General features: G+C 41.2%; 2 protein-coding genes across 3 annotated transcripts; one reads left to right on the top strand and one right to left on the bottom strand.

The window, feature by feature from the left end:
* Window positions 1-366: 366 nt before the first annotated feature.
* capzb (capping actin protein of muscle Z-line subunit beta) lies at window positions 367-12,078 on the bottom strand. Of its 2 annotated transcripts, XM_072382187.1 has the most exons (10): window positions 11,849-12,078; window positions 6,804-6,893; window positions 5,169-5,290; window positions 3,348-3,461; window positions 3,118-3,259; window positions 2,915-3,031; window positions 2,740-2,805; window positions 2,088-2,164; window positions 1,607-1,708; window positions 574-662 (listed from the first exon to the last, which is right to left on the bottom strand). In XM_072382187.1, exons 1-9 carry the CDS (start codon window positions 11,849-11,851, stop codon window positions 1,615-1,617), a joined length of 825 nt encoding a protein of 274 aa, XP_072238288.1. In that variant the 5' UTR covers window positions 11,852-12,078; the 3' UTR covers window positions 574-662; window positions 1,607-1,614. The 2 variants fall into 2 exon arrangements, with proteins under 2 accessions (XP_072238289.1, XP_072238288.1); XM_072382188.1 differs by lacking the exon at window positions 1,607-1,708 and having other exon boundaries at window positions 367-662; window positions 11,849-12,076.
* Window positions 12,079-14,715: 2,637 nt separating this feature from the next.
* Window positions 14,716-20,633, top strand: LOC140303419 (MICOS complex subunit Mic10-like). The gene is made up of 4 exons (XM_072382178.1): window positions 14,716-14,806; window positions 20,137-20,184; window positions 20,266-20,375; window positions 20,466-20,633. The coding sequence occupies exons 1-4, from the start codon at window positions 14,746-14,748 to the stop codon at window positions 20,472-20,474; spliced, it is 228 nt and encodes a 75-aa protein (XP_072238279.1). The 5' UTR covers window positions 14,716-14,745; the 3' UTR covers window positions 20,475-20,633.
* Window positions 20,634-22,387: the final 1,754 nt, after the last annotated feature.

Here is a 22,387-nt window from a genome sequence, read left to right as displayed (position 1 = left end):
CAGTTATACACGGACAGTTATAATTCTATACAAATATATCTGAGGGGGTGTCATAGACAAAACAGAGAGCAAGAGATAAACTTGATGAACATAATGACACCACTGTCTACACCACCGACAGCGCAGTCTGTGTCCTCCACACAGAGTCGGAGCGGGACCAGAGCTGCTAGTTTCAAACTGACTGAGGACGCATCAGGGATCACCACCACAGTGGCCTTCAGTCTGTAAGATTATCATTAACTGTGGTAATAACATCATTAAATCCATGACAGGAGAGACAGAGAGAGGAGAGGGGAGGAGAGAAACGGAGCGCGGGTGAATGGCTTCATGGCAGATGAGATGCATGGAAACAGAAAAAAACAAACAAACAAACAAACAAACAGAAAAACCATAAAATGCTAAGCGTTTTCTCCTTTTTTCGTTTTCCACAAATCAACAAGAGTGCAGCACTGAAACAGGCATGGAGGGAAAGACGTAAAGAAACAGAAAAGATGGCAGAGATGAGGCGGAGAGAGAGTGAGACAGAAGGAAAAAAAAAAAAACAAACAAAAAGAAAACAACAACAGTAGCATCTCTAGCTGTTATGTTTGCGTTTGAGTGCCTCCATTAAGTCGACCTTCAGAGCCTCCTTCTGCGACTTGTCGGCCTGAGTCTGAACACTCCTGTGTGGAAGCAAAGAGAGGAGAGTCTCAGTGTGAGCAAAAATGCAACCTGAAAACAAGGGGGGGGGGGGGTAGATTCTCTGCTGAGGCAGAAACACTCCGGCTGTAAGTTCAAGAGAAAAAATGGAGGAGTGGGTGTATTAAAGTGTTACTTATAGTCCGATTCTACTTCTGTGGAGAGAAGAATAACATGCTGCATCATCATCATCACACGGCACACATGAACATTAATGTAGAGAAAATGACAGTCAGAGTTACTTGTTATCATGCAGTAAAATTTTTCTTAACCTACAAATCTTTAAAATCCCATGTGCAGACACACAATAAAAGGAAGTCATAACTCAGCTTTAATTTTGTGCTTTTTTTTTTTTCACATTGAACTTCACACACTTTCCAGAAGTTCCTCTGCAGCATGACATGAAACACGCCATCTAAGAAAACCTTATTAGGGCAACAAGCTGCCAAACAACACAGCCAGTGACTCGTATATAAATACACTGACATGTTTAGTGTGTTGCCTTCTCAGATCATCTGTTAGTCGGAAAGTAAACAAAACCTGCACAACGTGCCTTAAAAAGCTGCTCGCTTTTCAACACTGCATGAGGGGCATGCAAATCTGCAGTTTAAGGCATACGCAAACACAGTATTAGAGTGGAAAAGACAACACGGCTGTATATTTATTCTGGAAGTTGTTTTTTTTTTAATCCGTAGATGTTGCAGTCCCCTTCCAATTCAATCTGAGGACTGATCTCTGCAGCAGTTTGTGTCCCTGGTCCCTGCTCCCAAATGTCCCATCTTGCTCATATACACGAGCAACATTTATCTAACACCGTTTTCTAACTGGGGTCAATGTTTTAGTGTTGCACAGTTAAGTCTTCACCTTCCGTAGCAGTGCACACACACCAACACACACACACAAACAGTTCGTCCATGCCAGGGAGTACCTCTGACCCTAGTCAATGAAGATCTGACGCTGGGTAAGGACCTGTGACAGCTCCCTCTGGAGCTGCCGGTACTTTTGATTATCAGGCAAAGACTCAATAGATCTGGAGGACAGAGAAGAGGCAGCAGAGGAGGAGAGGGGACAGGCTTAACAAGGGGAGAGACCCAGATGAGAATGGCAGCAGAAATGTGCTATTCAAGGCACAAATCAAGAAAGAAAAGATAGAAAAAACGGTGGGAGAAGTTGAACAGAGGGCAAGGGGACAAAAGATAGGGAAGGGTGAAAACAGGAAGTGTTGAGAGAGAAAAAAAAGGGGGCTGCTTTGAACAAAAATATCACATAAGATGGTAAAAACAGAAGCAAGAAAAGGTGGAGAGAGAGCGAAACTGACTCTGATACTGTAAGAAGAACAGAGCTGCTGACTGGAGGTGCTGTAAAAGAAGAAGATGACCCGGCCACAAAGACAGCTCATGCAGCAGTACCTTAGGCCGTTGACGATGTCCTTGGTCTTGCCAAAGTAGATTTCATTCAGTGTGGAACGAATCTTGTTCTCCATGTCCTGAGACAAGACATTAACAACTATTAAAGTCATTCCTACCACCATTTTCCATTTTGCTCTAAGACACCTGCTTTAGTGCCTAGATGTGGAGGTTTGTGCTGTTCTGGTGAAAAATAAAAAAAAAAGTATTTTCTTCACTAATAAAAATGATTAAACTGCCTACATGTACGAACAAAACCTTATCGCTACAGCTACAGCTCAGTTGCAGCACGGCCACTTCTCCAAACTGTGTGGACTGACAAAAGCTGCTTCCTGCTGTTGGCACCATTAACTCAGCCCTGCTTTTGTTCAGACAGACTGCAACCTTGAGGCATTTATCAAAGAGTAATAACATGCAAATCAGCTGACAGAACAGCTTAGGCCGAATGTGGCTTTTAAAGCTCTTATATATCAATCAATCAAAAGGACTTTATTAATCCCGCAAGGGGAAATTCTCTCGATTCAGCAACCAACAGTAGATATAATAAGTTATATTATTGACTACAAAATGGAAATATAAGTAACATCCTGTACAGGAGACACACTGCTGTCATTTTACAGCCACTTCACAAGTAGGCAGTCAAATTTATACTGACTTCAACGAGGCGGCCGATGTTGGCGATGTGGGGCGAAGACTCTCCGACCGTCTCGTCTTTTTCCATCTGCAAAAAAAAAAGAAAAACAGAGAAAAGCCAGTTGACTTGGTGAGTTACTGCAACACCACCGGACAAATCAGCAGAAGCCTTTGTGGAGTTTAGAGAAATGTCCTGCCTGTCTTGTAAGGCTGCCGCCCAGGTTCATGGTACCAGAGCCGGTCTTGGTTGTCTGGAGCCACAGCATGACAGTGGAGGTGAGTTTGTAGTGAGCAGTACGACCGCTGGACTTTTCCTGCTCGCGAAACAAACAAGACAACCCATCGTACGCACAGTTTTAATCAATTTTACTGGGATTTTTACAGGCTTTTACAGGCTCACCTGCACCTCCACCACATGAATCGAGTCCCAGCATCCTTTGATCTTCTTGGATCCATCTCCTGCCTTTTTAATGAGAATAACTCCAGCAAAGCCATGATCCAAGTCCCAGAGGTACACAGAGGACACGCCACCCTCAAAGTACCTAAATGCAACACAGATATTAGAGGTCGCAGGGCAGAGAGCCATGGTTCACAGCAAACTCTCCTTCGGATTGCCTGGCTGCTACTCACAGGTCTCTGTACTGATCGAAGGCGTTATTGGCTTCAACTTCAAGTTTCCTCAGGCGGGCTGAAGGCATCGCACCGTCTTCAATGGGAGGTTCATATTTATTACTCCACGGGGATCTGATGAACAACAGAAGAGACAATATATTAGGAAAATAATACTAGTGTCTACACTAATGTTTAGTAATAGCAGCAGCATTATGACCTGATTATCTGCAAAAACGGAACATTAATGTGAGATTGTAATTATGTGGATGAAGGCAGGTTTTGCAGGTTAAATTACTTTTACAAACAGAGACCTAAACATTCCAAAGATTATAGTCAAAGTTGACATCAATCGGCAAACTTCTTCTTTAGGTTAAAATAACAAATCAGTGACGAAGGCAGTCACACGCCAGGCTTTTACTCAAGCTAATCTTCCAGCCAATCACCACTCAACTTACTAAAGGGGTTCTGACACACACCAAAGGACTAGTTTTCATTGCCTTGGTTTCGGTTTGAACTTCTGTTCTCTCCATAAGCAGAGAGCGATGCAAATGCACACAGATAAGCAAATATATGTCGTCCTAAAGACTGCGAAAATAAGCTGCCATTTCAGGTGGGAGTTACTCTCTCCACAAGAGCGTGCTTTCGTGATCACTGGTGGCTTTTATCTGAAAGTCTCTTGAGGGCAGAGAGAAAAGGGGAAGACATGCAGCAAAAGGATTACACGTTTGCTCTTGGACTGCAATGACCACAAAACTCCCAACCAACAGAATGCCAGAATATGATGCTGACCGACAACGGCATCATCCCTGCATGTGTGTAGATGCGACTGTTTTACTTCACAGGGTCCCTAATAAAAAACTCAAAGAGTTCTCCGAGTCCCCCTAAACATCCTGCTGGTTCCAGATTTGAAGTGGTTCCACGTGTCTGTCATACCCCCATTTGAACCAAAATGGTTCCAGTGCTGCTTCAGAGCTTGTGCAACAACTCATTAAGTTATGAGTGAGTTTTTATTAAGAACCAGCTAAGAACGGCTTTGATTTTCCAGAGTCATCGCTCCGTCCCAGCGCCACTTCAAAAGTCTCTTCCAGTAAAAGTCCCAGCCTCCCTCTGTTGTTGATAGTGTTCTCCATTTCTGGAGAAGCTCAGAGTGCCAAGAGAATGTTTATCTTCACAGATGATAACAATATTTGCCTCATTTCCCCTGAATGTCTTAACATAACATGTCTAGTTTGAAAACGCGGTTTTAAACAACAGTCTGTGTGGAAGCTCAGCACCCCACCCGCTGACATAAACGACTCTTCACCCGTTGGTGCCGCTACAAGCAGAGCTTTGGCGGTCAAAACCAAAAGAAGTGGTTCTAAGTTAGGCTCTAGCATCGGACAAGCAGAGGAATGACTTTTGTAGAAAAAAACCCCCATTATTTATAGAATGTCCCAACCATCTGCTCCATAGACAAGGGTCACTCTCACTTCACCTGTGCCTTAAACTTTAGAGACTGTCCTCACTTATTTCATGGTGAAGTCTTTATGTTTAATTCTTTTTCCCTTTAAATATTAGGTTAACTTTGGCCTTGCATTCCTCAGTATTATACCTATTTTTGTGACTGTCTGTTTTTTCACAAGCAACGACTTCAGATCACACTGTCAATAACATGTCGACTCTCACAAGATAAATGAGATAAAATATGAAAAATTTGAGTTTTAGTTAAAGTGGATGAAATTAAAGCTTAAAACCTGGATTTAATTTACTGTCTGTGGTCTCTCTTTCATGCAACTGTTTAAAAGAAGCGGCCTAGTTTATGCTCCTTCTCCACAACTCGAGTGTAGTTATGAACTCAACCTGTAGGAGTCGCCGTCTCGGTTGTAATCACAGAGCAGGTAGTCTTTTCCCACCACTTTGTCCCGGGCGATCTTCAGGGGCTGGTCCACAGAGGAGAGGAGGTCCTCGCACAGACTGGGCACCTGGATGAAAACACAGAAGAAGAAAAAAAGAAAAAAAAGCTCAGCTCACGAACACGATAACTGCTGCTGTGTGATTAAATGCAGCTGCTGCTGTTAAACATCTGGACCCCTCAAACATCTGACTGCAGTTCTGTATGACCTGAGAGCAGACCTGAGATATTCTGCTTAATTTGGACTTCCTGTAACAGATGGTAACATTAAGAAGAAAGAAAAGTAAAAAACGAACTGGTGGAACAGACTAGAAATCAAAACATGAGGGAGCTGGTATTTGATATGTTCATGTTCTAGTCTTTCTCTCACATTCCTGTCTCACCCAATAAACAGACGAGTTAGAATATCATTGAGAAACATAATATCTGGAGGATTTTATGAGTTACAAATTAGTTCTCACAGACTGACATGGAGCCCCCTCTCTTTGTGCTCCTGCATCAGAGCACACACACAAAGGAGGCCCTGTTATCTTGAAAAAAGCCCCCGTACCCGAGAACACACACACACACACACACACCTGGAAGCCCAGACTGACTCGAACAACAGGGGAGGACAGGGAAGACCAGAAAACAAGAATAAGAGAGGAGATTTCAGGTGATTTTGAATTGTGAGGGAGAGTTTCAACAGAGAAGGAGCCAAAAAAAAAAAGGGCGGTGGAGGTGATTGGTAGCTGCAGTAATAATCACTAACAACCGGACACAGTGGTCGCTGTGAAAGAAAAGAGCAGATGTCCAGGGGGAGAGGGGTTAAAGGTGAGAGAAGAGGAAGGTGAGCAGGTGGGGGTCCGGCTGAAAAGGAGCGGATATAACCAGAAGTAAAGGTGCAATTCAAACAGGGGCACAAGTGTGATTTGATTTATGTTGGATTGAGCTTAATTTGACGGGCTCAGGGGGAACTGCTCTGCTGAAAGGCACAAAGCACAACAAAGAACTTCAAAACAGAAAACTGTGGGAAGGAGACGAATGCTTCATTCACAGGTGTGAGTGCACCAAAGATTCACTTCAGGCAGAAACACTACATGTGGAATTTTACACATAAAGCAACAACATTTGGCAGCTTCAGTGTAAATATGAAATCTTCCAGTAATTCAGACTGTAACTTTTTTAATGTAAGTTTATTTTGCATCGTTATATCACAAAACAAACTGTTGTACTGTTACTGCCATTTGTGCTTATTGCTACCGTCTATCCAGACTTAATGAGGTGTGAGGTTTTTCTCGTGAGTTTAACATGTGAATTCTAGGACTAAACTTGGTGCTTCTTTATTTTTTATTTTTATTTATTTCAAGACCAATTTTGAAACTCAAAGCAAAAGATCAACTTTATCTCTAGAGTTGTAAAACATCTGATTCCCAATCAAACCATACGGTCAAATTGTGACTCCAACCACTGACCTTGTAACTTTTGGAACAAGCAAAACATTATTTCACTCACTTTACATTCAAGATTTAACATAACTTGCACGCTGGCCCGGATGTTCACCCGTCATGAGGTGTGACTGGTTATCAAAGGCAGTAACTCACCAGGTCAATGAGGTCACTGAGGTTCTTCTCGATCTGCTGAGGAGGCAGACGCCTCATCAGGTCCAGAGCACAGTCCAGCTGCTGGTCATTCTGAAACACACAGTCAGCAGAAACAACACTCATTACTTAGTATCATCGCGTGGTTCTTTAACACACCAGTTAACCAGTTAACTTCTGCTCCTGGAGCACTTTGACCTCAACAGAAGATCAAACAAGGCAAACATGCTCAAATTGACTCATATTCTAATTAAACTTATTTGGTTTACGAAGGATATTAAAATTGTACTTTTTTCCTACCGCGATATCAAACCAGTGAGAATCGTGTATTATTGTTGCCATCTTTTAAAATAACTACCTGGAGAAACTTAACACTAACTCACCGACTAGCTGCACAACATTAAGGAAATCTGCTCTCCAATTTTAATAAACCAAAAAACAAGCAAACAAACAAAAACACTGTTTTCCAAACTATATGGTGGTCTTTTCCTCCATCAGTTGAAGAACTATGAAAACTTCCCGCAGCACCCAAAGATAACACAACGTACTGGCACTAAAACCCCATAATTGAAAGCTAGCAATAGTAGACAAGTCAAGGTCCCAGAAATAATTCCTCATAATCACTAAACAGAGAGATGCTTCAATGGATTATAATTGTAAAGCAGCTGCTCTCAAAGCACACTCTGAAGCATCAAGTGTTTAATTAACTCTTGGCAGCCAAAGTATTAATTACAGCAAATTAACCTCACGTGTTTTAACTGATTGGGACTGGGTATTAGTTTGTTAGGGTTAATTAAACGCTTTAACATTGTAAACAAGGTAAAGAGCTGTCAAAAAACATTCCTCACAGAAAACACTGTGGCCTGTGACATGTTATGAAGCAAGTGTGTCAAATTCAGTGAAGAGACAAAATATATAAAGCTGGGTGACAAATTAAATGTCCTAAGTAAGAAGCTGCCAAACAGAACAGCTACACTGCAGCTCAGTATTAATTCTACAAGTCAGTGTGCAGCTCTGTGTAGGAGGAATTTAACACCATTCTTCCTAAAGAAGATGATGATGATGATGGTGTAGAAGAGAGCTGTTTAACACAAAAAATAAAAATCACTTAAAATAGGACTAGAACGGCTACTGAAAATGATGAAAACGATCACTCAGGACGTTAGTTACACTGAAAACTCAATTACGGACCAGTTTAAAATCGGGCTTATTTAATTTGAGCACCAGTCAGCCGCATTATGTAGGGAAATACAAAAGCAAAGCGTCGGCTCGGGACTGGTTGGCCGGTTTTTAAATCACAACGAAAGGATCTTATTGAGCTCGCCTTCTCAAAAACAGCCCAGTGTTAAAGTGCCGTGACATTCTGTGCAAGGGTATGAGAAGAGGCGAAATGTTCACACCCTCGCGGGCAAACCCCTTTCTTGCACTGTGATAGAACAGAGACCGCACCAGGCCGAGGAGCGCTTATGATTTGTCATGTGAGGGTTTTTTTTTTTGCAGGGAATAGCGAGAGAATGGACAAAAATGTAGAGAATCAACCAACACGTGGCTCTTCGGGCTACGTCTAAACAAGCTATGTCAGTGCAGATTTTAGTCCATCAGCTGTTGAAGCATGTGAACTGTTTGGCAAAGGCTGTGTGAGGAGTGTCATCTGGGAGAGGGCAGGGAGTGTGGTTTAAATGGAGAAGAGGCACCGCATTAGACAACTGGCATAAATTCCTGTAAGACAAATATCAATGACTTCCTTTTTGGATGGTAGAGTAGCAAATTGAAGCTATGTAGCTTCTGAGGTGAACAATGCTGAATGTAACAGCAGTCATTAAAACCCAAACGTGTTTCCACTCTAAAAAGGCAAAGAGATGAAGCTCATATGTTTGTTGACTGATGACTATTTGACTTGTCTATTTGTCAGCCAAATGACCCAAAAAATAAAATAAAAAAACCCCACCAGGCCAAACTTTCAATAACCTGATGGAGAGATGTGCAGACGAACGACTGAATTTGAAAAATAGGCATTAGGAAAGAACAATTTCTCACAAGATGATAAAGACAGACAGATAACTTGGAATAAGCCATTACAAGCTCAAAGATTTAAAAGGCAAAGGTTTCTGGATGCCTGTGAAACAACCGTTCCCCGCACACAGTGAATATGTATCATTTTGCTGCTATCATTTGGCATTAAGCTGTGAAGTTAGATCAGCAGAAGTCGCACTGGCTGCTTCACTTGTATGGAAACTTCATCCCCTCTGCTATCTGGCCAAAATGTAAACTAGCTGCTGTGACTTCACTGACTGGGTGTGACCACAACACATGTGGCCCTTTCAGCTACACATTTAGTTCTAAAGCTTGCAAACAGATATTCGGTGCAGTCCATACACTGTATGGTATCTGATCCTCTTCACACAGGGTTCCTGACCGAGCAGGATATGTCAATACCGCTGTGACATTATCCCTCACCGCCAACAATCTTATCTTTAAAATCTGAGAACAATTGATAGGATAATAAAAATGGACACACAATCAGGTCTGAGCTCCCAATACAACCTGCTGTTTGAGATGTCTACCGAGGCTTGCTTAGTCAAGAGCTTGAACTGAACATATCGGACAATGTGGTTCTTGATCCCAATAGAGTTGAACCCATGAAGTACCACTTCCAGAACTGTCACTTCCTGTATATTGACATCCCTTTACAAAACATCCACTGTGACGACCCTTTTCGTGTCCATCAGTTTCAGGATATGAAAAACTTCATGATCTCTTACTGAATGGAGACGTTAGTAACTACAACTAAAGAGCACACGGAACTACAGCGTGTGATCTTCCCTCTGGGTTTGCTTAAATATGCAGTGAGCGACGGGACATTAGTGGGCAGAGGCAAGCAGACCAGTCACAACATGAAACTATGGGGAATGTGTAGGAGGATGAACTTAAAAACATAGAGGGACAATTCTGTTTTTCAGCTAACTCTCACAGCTTATGGTCTTTATGCTACAAAAACTTTTATCCAGGCATCAGACTATGGCATCAAAGTTGCCTTATCCTAGCTTTAGTCCCAGGAGATACAAATCTTAACTTATTATTTATTCAGTATTTCTAAGAGCTTGAATAAGAGCAACTCGATCTTTTAGTTTTTTTGTTCTTGAAGTCGTTTTACATCTCATTAAAAAGGTTCAAGGCTTGTTAGTGGTGAAAAAAACTCCCCGCTAACAAGTCCTACAACAACAAAAATTAAGTCCAGTTGCCCTCATTCAAGCTCAATGCATGAGCTGGATGACTGAGAATCTACACCAACACACTTATATAGTCACAATATTTATGCAACTTTAAAGGACCTGGATCCACTTGGAAACATCTATTTATTTAATTACAAAGAGAAATGTGCATGCTCAAGTAGAGTGGCAGCCTAAAAAAAACTAGCTTTGTCAATCAGTTTCTGATGCCCATACAAACCAATAAGAAAAGACGTGTAAATAGCAAATTACTTTACTATCAAAAATTTAAGCAACGCCATCTGCCATGGCTCATCAGGACCTGAGGGTTCGAACCCAACAAAGTATACTTATGCCTCTATCTGGCACAGCAACAATGACATAGAGTAGTTTAAGAGTAGAGAACCCTCATCTCATAAATATTTCCATAAAGGGTAAACCTGAACATAACAGAAGTTTCACGGCAAAGTCTTGCAGGTCACTTCCTCTCTTCTAAGTCGCTCTCTGTTCGTCCAAAAATCTTTCAGCTGACTGGTGAATCAGTCTGCACCATCAGACACCCGCGTTCCTTGACAATGCATTTACCGGCACTGCTGTCTCCGTGTAAACAGCAGCTCAGAGCAACAACCCCTGAGGTCAGGGGAGACCAGCAAGGCTGGACTGGCAGGATGGATGAGGTGACACCAAAGAAAGAAGGCAAGGCGTCTCTGGAGAACAACCATCTGCTCATCCCACTTCAAGCACGGCAAGGTTTAGATCATGGGAAAGTACAAGAGAGGTTGTATTTTTAAGAAAACCGTTTAAGCACAAGATGGTACTCGTCTTGTCAGACATCTCTAGATGCCTTATCATTTGCCATCACTCCGTGACACTGATTTCATATAGACAAGATGGACTGGATTTGTTAGGATGTTTTAAACAATAAAAACCAAGCAACAGCACACATATATTCCACAGCTGTTGCACAATGCTAGAGAACACTACAGTTATTGCCTAAACATCGAAGGTGCTGTATTAGATTTAAATTTCTGAGTAACAATACATTAAACACCTATATTATGCATTAAGTTTAAAGTGTAAGTAATAATAATAATTAATCCTTTGCAAATGTCATCTTAATTTCTTGGACATTTTGTCCAGTCCCGGTTCATGCTTTTTGTTGATAAGACATGAATGTCCAGTTAAGGTGTACAATAATACCATATAAGCTTAAGAGGTTACTGACTATACAGTGCGTGGCGATAGATTCACAACGACTGTTGACATGATTGGACTGAATGTGACATTTCTCTCAGAAGATACAGGCAAAGTCACGATCAAACCCTCACAGCAGATAAATCTTGCAGAGAAGTCTGACAGCTTGTCATGGCTTGGAAATGGAGGAGCAAGCAGTCTTAATTTAGCTACAGGCACTTGACTATTTTAGCCAAAGCTGAAGTGTGTGTGTACGGCTGGATGGATTGTGTGTGTGTGTCATAACAGGAATCCTCGCCATTGCTATTAGCAAACTTGTGTCAAATCCAAAACATCCTGTGCTAACTTTATGCCTACGAGGCATGTAGCTTGACAAGCGACTAGCTTATAGCTAACTAGCAGGAAGAAGCTGAAGCTAGCATAGCCACGAAGCTAATTCATTCTCATCGCAACGCAGAAGTTTTGCTAACAGTGCAAGTTAAATGTAGCGGTGATTTATGTTCACTGGTCCTCTTAAGTTACAACCCAATTACTTCAACTTGCATAGGCGTATCTTAGCACCTCTAGCCGATAAGTTAGCAGAAACCCCAGCAAAACCTTTTGCTTCGTCCCCGTATTTCCCACCAGCTGTACCGCGGCCCTTACCATGTCTGCGGCGGTCTCAACGGGGCAGGGAGCTTGAGTTCACCGATGACTGTAGCTTAGCTTGAGTATTATTCAACAGCTTGCTCCTCTGGTCTCTTCTTGTTTTTTAGTCCCCCGCGGAAGATGTTTTGTTCTCCTCTCCCTCACTGTGAACCCAGCCCTGTCAGCGAAATTCACTTCCTCAAGCGGGCTACAGGAAGGAGGTTGCGGTGAGAAAACAGGCCCTGGTTGCACATCCGGGTCACTCCGGGCCTTCTCTGCAGCAGCCAATAGCGAAGGAGCAAGAAAGGCATTGCCAAGTATGGAAAGAGAGGAGTGGTACAGGAAGCGTAGTCAGAGAGGGCAGAAGACAGACAGTTACAGGGAAAAAAATCATGTGTGTAAATGGAAACAGACATCAATGTGATGTTTACAGGGGGAACAAAAAAAAAATCCCACAGAGTACCATCTGTTCCACTTATAAACAGTGGTGTTTGTCAAAAGCCCTAATTCTACGCTATATTTCTAATTTTTTTGTCATGCACATTGTCAAACAAATTTTGTGTAACTTCTATGTCCTATAAATATTTTCTTCTGAAATAGATCCCTCTAGAATAGTCTTTGTCATGTAAATTGCTTTATTTGTTGATAGTTGTTACCTGTTATTAGGCATCATAGTTTTATTCTATTTTATTTTATTGCTTTTTGTTCCATTAAGTAGAACATAAAGCATGTTTAATAAACAGCTAAGACGTGTGAACTAATTATAGATTGCCACAACTACTTTATGGTGATGCCGGTAACAATTTGCACTTCAGAAATGGGAGCAAAGAATGTTTAATATCTGCAAATATCAGTACAAATAAACCAATTTTGCATTTGATAAGATGATGATTGATAATATAAGATGATGATTGATAAGATAAGATGATTTATAAGATGTAGAAAGCTATCTGACAACAAAAATAAGGATAATGAAGTAGACACAAACATCACTTTGATTAATATTAGCCAGTTCCACAAACTAGAATAAAGAAAAAACTAATCTGTGTTGAATGTCTGTTTGTTTGCTTGTTTTTGTGTTCAAAAGATGAATGACAGCTTCACTGCATCAATAGGTTTTTATTGTTTTTGCCAGATGAGGATGAGAAAGGTCTCTTAGAGCACGCTGTTATCAAAAACAGGCCAACTTCAAAAGATCCAAGTCAGTGTCCACATTTCTGTTTTAGCCTGTAAGGTTGCCAAGATGTTTCATTATCATAAAACTGTGAAAACGCTTCCAAGTTGTGGTACCGAGAGCAAAATCAACAAGAGGCATCTGCAAAGGTTGAACAGAAATTGGCAAAAACCCATCCAAAACATCTAAACAGCTTCGGGCTGACCTGCAGTAGTGACTCAACGATGAAAGACAAAGAAGGGCAAGAAATGTAAGTAAAATAAATTAAAATTCCATAGATAAGCTACAGTATTTCTGAGATAATATTGTATTGGCTAAGGAAACTAAAGTAGAGCTCATTGGGAAAGCAGTAAATCAATTTATAGTGGACAAAATTAAGCTTACAAGGAAAAGAAGACCCAACAGTTAAAATATGGTGGAGGTTCTGTGCCATCGTTTCTGATATTAGAGGTGCTGAATGTATCAAAAGAAGGATGAAATAAGACAATTGTTTAAGCATTTTTACAGAGAAATATGTTACTCAGTGTCAGAGAGCTATGTTTGAAGTCTTTCAGCATAACATGATGCACACATCTAGCTGCACAAAGGCATGGTAGAAAAGAAAATGAAGGAGTGTTTTAAACTGAAAGGAATATGTCCTGGCCTAAATCCCCTTTGAAAACCTATGATGAAAGCTGAAACCTGCTATGACAAGCTTTGAAGAGCCTGAATAGATGCCAAAGGAAGAGTGGCACAAACTACTTGCAGACAGGTACATCGCAGTCCATCACAGGGCCAATTTAGAGTCAAAGACACCCTGACATGCATGCTTTTGGGTGGTGGGAGGAAGCTGAAGTACCTGGAAAGAACCCATGCATACATGGGGAAAACATGCGAACTTCACACTGAAAGGCCCCAGTTGGAATTTGAACCAGGAACTCTGTTGAGGTAATGGTGCTAACCACCACACTACTGTGCAGCCCCTATATTTTGGATGTTCTATAAAAGTGGTTAATTTGCATTTTTTTCTCTACAAGAGGGATGCTTTTTGTGACCAAGACTCTGCTCTATAGTAAATCTAACCCTAACCCCTTTTGTGAAATGCTCAGCTACCCGATGAAATGTTCCTTTGAGGGTTCACTATCAAAACTATCATGGTATTAAACAAATGTGTTTGCCGCTGAGACCCCTCACATACATCCAGCAATGGCTTGTAAAAAAGAAACCTGCCTGTAGAGGAAATGACCATCTGTGTATTATTGACTGTGTGAGGGCAGCAGCATTTTGACTCCCAGTATTGTGGTCTGCTGAAATTCCATAGTCAAGCAACAATCCCAAAAACTATGAGTGTTACTAGAAAAACAGTTTACTGCTTTGTATCTATATTTCAAGAAATGCTCGATTTGTCCCTCCAGTTATCCTAAATTTGATACTTAAGTGACCAAAACATATCAGACACTAGAGATTTGGTCAAGAGGCAAATCTTTTCTAAATACTTATTGTACTTCAGGAAACCCTTGACTTTGACTGCCTTCAAATAAAATTATGTTTGACTGTTAGATTTATAAGAAATCTCGAAGCTATATGACCTAACTTAAACTCATGGTTAATAGCAAAGAAAGACAAGCTGAAGCAAATGTAGAACATTATGTATTAAATCATAAACAAGCAGTGAGTGAAAGAGCAGATTGGTGACGATTGAGTTCACGTGACTTCACATTTCTCTCGCGATGTTCTCTGAGACTTCCTGACAGCAGGAAACATGGCAGACGAATACGGACGAAAATGGGACCGTTGCCTTGCTGATACGGCACTGAAAACAGGTTAAAATCATTTCATAATGTGATATCTTTCTTATTGCTGTATTAAAAAATTAAGAAGGGAGTCACATCTGGAAAATAAGGTGGGCTACAGGCTCAGGCTTTTGTCGAAGTCCTTTTTCAGTGGGATAGTAGTCTGAACATGCTGGCGCAGTTAAATGTTACTGAGGTCAAAGTTGTCTGCTGAATTGATAAAACTATACATTTGTTGTAAAGGAAACGTTTGATTGTGAAAGCACACGTATGGGGATATAAGTTAATTTCTGTATTTTGATTCGGCTGTGGGAAAAAAGAAATCGCCCACGGAGTATCATGTAAGTCGTGTACAACAGCAGCATGATGATTGAATGACTTTGAGTTGTTAATTTCTCTAGCTTCCAGACTCTTCTGTTTCAATTCCCCCATCACACATTGCACAGTTAAACACTTCTGGTAGTCTGAAGTATATTGTTGGAAGGCCTATCTCTTAAACCTGTACAAACTGGGGCAAACGTACAAGGCATGTGCCATGGACATGGTTACATTCTCCCATTAGAATAGTGTTGGCATGTGTTTGATTGCCTTTTTATGGAAGTGAAAGCATTGCACATAAACCGAAATGGAGATTCCGTTTCCTAACATATTTTTTTTTTATGATATACTCTAATTCGATTGTGGGTGCTCTGAATAACTGCAGCCGTACGTAACAGCAGATGGCTGCTCTGGCGTCGTGAGAAGACCTGCTAATACAACTTTAAGAAGATAATTGATGTGCACTGCTTTAGCTTTAAGGGTGATTTTCCTTTGAGCTCTGTGATGATCTGAGTTCAGATTTAGAAGGCCAGAACTAAAACTTAAAAATAAAATAGATTAAATTCCCTCAATGTCACTGATAATCTTATCAGTTTGGCATTTGGTGAAATTGAGCTTCTTCCTTGTTGTTGTATTAATTTTTGTGCTATTTTAGTTGTGGTGTAAACAATATATATATATATATATTGTAGTTCTTAATTAGGGGAATGTCTATATCCATTCATCGTGCACTTTAATAAAGACCCGATGACCCCAATGACATGTTGGTCAGCACTGCTCAATGATCTATATCGGGATTATAGGGAATTATTCACTGAGTCTGGTCCATTTTTTTTTTCTTTAGCACAAGTTTCTTGTGTTTACCTTGAATTCCACATGGTTGACATTTTTCTAAAAAAAAAAGAACAGAAGTATGTGGTTTTATAAATCTGCTGGAAAGAATGCGTAGGCACATTTCTGTCTTTTTGCGTGTTCGTGAAGTTTCAGTCTTGAAGCTACACAGAGTTTTATACATCTGGCCCGTGGTCTCATAATGCGCATAATTGTGCCCACATGGAGCGTCCCAGGTCACGAGAAGCATTCCTGCTGAATGAGCTGTATTTTTATTTCCTTTTTCTGAGTTGGAATACATGTTACTACCTGTGGCTGTTATGGGGCTCGCTTGAGTCAAGTGACCTTTTAGTCCTATTAGATTAGATTAGATTAGATTAGGTTAGATTAGATTAGGTTAGATTAGATTTTCCTTTATTGTCCCACAATGGGGAAATTCACAGGTAGAACAGGTGTTTAAACTGCGTAGATTGGACTTGTTAATAACAGCATAAGCTTCCTCTCACACAGATGAGTTCATATCAGATGCAAGTATTTTCCTGGTTTGTTTGGACAAAGATTTGTGAATTTGATCAATAACAATTCATCTGTCCACACTAAAACACAAGCCTGAGGCAGGGCCCGTTCTGGACAGTCCACCAGTACATCACAGGGCCTTTACCAGTGGTCCTCTTTGTTGAAAACTGTTCTGATATCACATCTTTGCGACTGACGCATTGGCAGTTCCAGCTCAAATTTGTAAATCTTCATTAATAAATCTACCCTAGATATTTGACTTAAGTTCATGTTGTTAGTATTTACATTGTTGTGAATTTGACCCATTATCAGCAGGAATAAAGGTAGATAAACAAACTGACACGGATTACTACAAAAAAACCATGTTCTCCCGTTGTTCACTTCACACCTCAGTTTAATTTTAACTCCACCATTTTAAAAATTCCATGTAATAGAACAATGCGCAACACTGAACAGCTTACAGCACACGTTTGACATTTTATTTAAGTAACAACGTGAATATTTATTTATTTGTTCCACTGATGGATGATTTGCTTTCCTCCATCAGCTCTTCCTCTCACTCATCGCCACAGCAGAAGTGACTTGAGTTTAGAAAGGTTACAGGACACGACAAAAGAAGTGAGAGGGAGCTGCTGTCATCTGGCAGTATAACATCAAGCTAATGGACGTTGGTAAAAATGGAAAGACCATGAGAGAGGTCAATCCCAGCTTCTTTTTTTCTTTTGGGACGGAAAAATTAGCTGCATGTGAATTGATGCTTCAAAGGGAACCAAACAGCAACGTCCTCTTTGTAACAGGAAACAACTTCTTTTATTTTTGATACATTTCAGGAACTGCTTAATAATGCATTTGAGATGAGTCATTAATCTGGGTACTGAAGTCAGTGCTACGGAAACAACTTGTTATAATTTCTCTTATACAGTGGAGCCAAATGGTCTTTTCAGGAACTGAAAGAGGAAAAAAAACTGTGGTATCCTCAAAATTTGATGCACTATGAATAATATCAACTCCAATTTATATTTGTTTCCTTTTGTCAACGTTTCTTCATGCTAAACCCCCAAAAGAGGAACTTTTAGGGTCCCATACAGTGATGTTTGCATGTCCTCTGATCCATAGAGAAAGGCTCGGGTGTATTGTGATGTAGAGGACAACAGCTGGTTGTGGAGAAGCAGAAGCCAGGTCACCAGAGTTCCTGTTGACCGCTGCTGGGTATGATTGAGGCAGGCTGTTGCTGTTGCTAAGCTGCGTGGTTAGCAATATGGCTGTTTTTCAAAATTGGGTGTAACACTGATTACTTGCAACAGTCGCGTCGGCAGTGATGATTGTGCTTGCTTGGTAATGTATCGAAACGACTTTTTTCTTGAGCTCCTGCTTTGAACTGGCGATGCATCAGTCCTAGAAACACCAAGTGTTTTGAGGGAATGTATAAGACACGAACACCAGTGACTTCTCTGGGCATCAGTGACCATGAAAAATATTGTTCTTTGCAGTTTGGTGGAGAAAATAACAATTTTCTTAGTGAATTAATCAGAAACTACATGTAAATGTTTCTCTATGGAGTGACATACAAACCCCAGCTATATGAAGCTGTGCTTTGCATGTACAGAATGTCATGTCAATCTGTGCTTTTTGATATATTCAGTTAGGATTGAAGTGGTGAATCCATGAAGTGACTTAGCTATCCGTACAGCCAAGCTAAAAACTGGCACTGGGATTGGTCACCTATCAGTATAATGACGCCATCATGATGTGAGAGATCTTTCTTTGTTTGAAAGTAATTATTAAAGCTGACTAAATCCTCCAGAAAAACTCATCTACCCAATGGAACATATACATGCTTTTACCTTGTGCTTCGTGTGTCCTTGTCTGTGCATCGACATTTTCACAACATTTAATTAGCGATTTAAAATTGTATCAGAAACCTGAGAACTAAAGCCTAGTTTATGCTTCTGCTCCGTTGATGTGACGGCGTCATTGAGCATTCGAAGTTCTGCATCGAGGGAACGCGTTGCTCTGCAATTCACTGCCATGCCACTAGAGGGGTGTGGCTGTGTGGTTTCTGGGGTTATAGCCGAATCCTTGCTTTTTCTTCAGGTCACAGTTAACAACGGTAAACAATGGCAACCGAGGTGGAACAGCTGTTTTTGCAGTTCCACAATATTGAAGAACAAATGCTTATATTGCAAATGTTGAAGCACAGGCAACAGAGAAGACGTTTGCTGGAAGAAAGACCGGAAAAAGCAACTGCCGGAAATTACGTTCTGAGCCGACCAATCACAGCCCTTGCGGTCCGCGTCAACGCAACGCGTAGTTAGGATTTTTTGGAAGTCCGCGTCGAAGACTTAGCTACACAGAAAGCATAAACTAGGCTTAAGGGCAACAATTCCCTATAAAAATCGAAGGTTCAACTTATAATGGGCTAATAGTGGCAACTTAAGCTCAAAAGAAATATGCCGTCACAATAATTTTAGTATTTAGGCAATAAACATCTCTTTAGATAACTTGATTGGCACAGTATTCAAACAAAATGATTTAGAATTGCTGTCTTATTGATGCCATTTGGTGAAAATACTCTGGAGAGGAACATGAACAACAGTGCAATTAACTGTGTCTTTTCAGCTCTGTGGGGTTCATTTTCATTTCATTCCACTCGAGCACATAAGTTTTTGTCATAATCCAACCTCCTTAGAGATGTCCAGACTAAAGAAAAGGAGGCCAAACTGAGATATTGATCTGCCCTCGGATTTTGCCAGAGTTTTTATTGTTTCGCTGTCAGTGGAAAATCAGTGGTTTAGAAATGCTCTGGCGGAGCAGCAAAGGGAGACCAGAGCTGCAACATATGGAGAATTTTAACTGAGTCACTGCTTGAAATTGAAGCAGAGATACATGATATATTGTGGTGATAATAAAGATGAGCTGAGGTTTTTGTGGTCTTGTTTGACATTTGTAAGTCGTGTAATAAAGAACAGTCTGAGGGTACTGGTTCAGGAACATTGGTCATGCTGCATAGTTCTCTGAATCCAATTAGGAGTCGGAGGGGCCCAAATGGCTGTTTTTATGTGTTTGCTGTGCTGGCTGGCCTGCTGTTGGGTGTGGTGTGGCCTGCAGCGAGGTGAAGCTAAGCGCACAAACACATTCCTCCTCAAAATCCCACTCTGGTCTCAGGACTTTGAACAGCTTTATGTCACTGACTGACAATCTGCTCGGTCTTACGCGGTCAACACACTCATATGTGCACTTAGTGACTCCTCACCCCTCCTGTCACCTGCCTCGTGGACACTGTCATCGCCCCTTTGTAGCTCAGCTACCCCCTCGCCGGCCCCACCATTTACTGTTTTACTTCTGCCTGGGATGCTTTCTTTTTTTTATTGCTCTAATTTCGGTCTTGCTACTATAACTTGAGTCACTTCTCAAATATTGCGGCAACTAGTCAAGCAGCATTACAAAAGATTTACATCTTTTTTTTTTTTTTTTTGCTTGAAGTGCTTAAATCAACTATATTGCTATTTAATGTAACTGCAGTGGTTTTGGCACAGTTTTCATTATCTTTGCAGTCTGACTCTCTCACATCCAGGCATTTGTTCCTAATGTTTATTCCTTTTGTATTTCTATTTGTTTGGGTACCTTAGATTGTGATTCTGATCTCTGTGCCGTTTGGCTGCTCATACCTTTTTTTTTTCTCTCTCTCTTTGCAGTAACAGGCCTAGGTGTTGGCATTGTGCTCTCCGTCCTTTTCTTTAAACGTAAGTATTCTTAAATAAGACGGGTTCGTCGGTAAACGCTCCTTTTAAGAACATGCAGTGATGCTTGTTTATTTCAACTAGGTCGCTCGTGGCCTGTGTCACTCGGTTCAGGCTTAGGGTTGGGAATGGGATACAGCAACTGCCAGCATGACTTCAGATCACCATATCTGATTCACGGCCGCATGGTTAAGGTTAGTACGCGCAGGAAAACGTGTTGTTTCTGAGAGGATTATGACACACAAATGCGTCATTCTCAGTCATTTCTCTGTGCAACTTCACAGGACCAGTAATGAAGGGAGTGAAGACGGCCGTGACTTTCTCATCTGTTTCTGTGCGTGTTGTTCTTTTGCTGCTCATCTCCTGCCTGGTGCTAACATTCAACGATGCACCCATTGTGTAAATCAAAGGGCAATAAAATGTATATTTAATAAAGTCATAGTTGAAAGCTCTTTCTTCCCCTCTTGTTTTTTTTTTTTTTTTTCTGTGAATGTTTGAGAAGAATGAAAATGTGGTTTGGGGGTGGGAGGTAATTCTGTGTGTTAATGAGCTGGGAGACTTGAACTCCTGCTGTTTTGGAATGAGCGCCAAGCTCAGCATCTGCAGCCCTTTCAGAGTGTGGGAGTATAATAAGTTGTACTGAATGATGGAATAAAGACTTGCAGTCGGACGAAGAACAAAGTTGGCGTTGAGAGAGCTTTTAAAGAAGGAAAGAAAGTTATGTTTGAATTCATTTGTAAGACATGAACATCCACTGGTTTTCCTATCTGGAGACGCTGGTGTCTTGGTATGCCACGGATACGGATGGGTAGATCTCTTTCAGATATCAAGACAGACACCAACCACGATTTTATGTATAATAGACTAAACACAGTAAAGCGTGCATTGTAGTCCCGTTCAGGGTAGTGAGAGAAGCTGAAGGGAATTTGCCTTGACCGTGACTGTTTTCCTCTCAGCGGGTTGAAAAGCATGCATCTACATATCAGGAGAAAGCTCTTGCATCCTGTGTATCTTTTGGCCGTGTGTTTCTTAGGCGAGATTGTTTGGAGTGTGATTGATCACCTTTGTGACTCGTGTGCGGTTGCACGGCTCTGCGAGGTGGTTGGTGTGAGATTGTGCACACGTTTATCCAGCCCCCTGGTGAAGCAGAATCCGTGGAATGCAGAGAAATGCCTTTTCTGGACTGGAGCTCAGTCTTATTACTAACAGGTGACTTCTGCACTTTGCACGTCTGAGCATAACACATGTCGAACACTTTCACATCAAAGACGAGACTGCCGCATGCGCCCTCTCAATTACACAAGTTGCTCATATTTTCCCTTTTCATCAGTAACAGTTTTTTCAGTAATGTAAGCACATACATTCCTGCACACAAAAGAATCGAAACTTGTTCCAATGTGTTCAAAGGCCTGCTTCCTCAGCACTGGTGTGCTGTGATGTATCAACCCCCGAGCAAACCCTGTCAGAAATTAAGCCGTGTCACTCGTCCCCTTTCCATTAGAGTATTTGTTTGCAAGTGAAGCGTGAAACAGATAGGGGTGTTCGTGGACGTGAGCCAGGCTGAACACCTGTGAGCAAAGGTGCACCGGTCCAAAGCAGGGCCTGGAATGGGATTTCGCTTTGTGTGTCAGCTGCAGCGTAACAGGGCAGCCAAAATCCAAAGAATTCTCTGTCTGAGAATTCTCCATGATGAATCAAGTCCTGTAACCTTGTCCCATGTGTTCATCTAATGTCTAAAAACTGCTAAATTAGAAGTTGTGATACCACTGTCACAAAGTGCTTTTTGAAATGATTTTTTTGTGTTATTTTCTATGTAAAGTGAATTAAGAAAAGGAATCTTTGCTAAGTGTGCTTCATGCACTTAACCTCTGCATTTAACCAATGTCTCAAATATAAAAATGCACCACGAGGAACAGACAGCTTAAGCACCTCCACCCTACAGGCAGTGGTCATTGTCAGGGCCTGGCACTTCGGCTGTGAATGGAGATGGAATAGCTGCCCCCACATAAAAAGCAGACTTATTTCGCTGTGAATTAGCACTCGAGGTGTATTGGACGACGGGAGCAGACGTGACCTGCATGTGCAGCTGCGTTACTCCGGCTCAGCAGTGCCATCCACTCTAATGCTTTGAAAAGGTAATGACCTCGAAGCTACCGGAGGTGATTAACTTAAATAAACTGATTTAATGAGGTGCTGTACTTAAGAG

Source organism: Leuresthes tenuis, unplaced genomic scaffold, assembly GCF_036924035.1.
Source record: "Leuresthes tenuis unplaced genomic scaffold, fLeuTen1.0.hap1 SCAF_3, whole genome shotgun sequence".
NCBI classification, from domain to species: domain Eukaryota; kingdom Metazoa; phylum Chordata; class Actinopteri; order Atheriniformes; family Atherinopsidae; genus Leuresthes; species Leuresthes tenuis.
The sequence above is the reverse complement of the archived record's forward strand: the minus strand, read 5'-3'. Positions and strand labels throughout refer to the sequence as shown.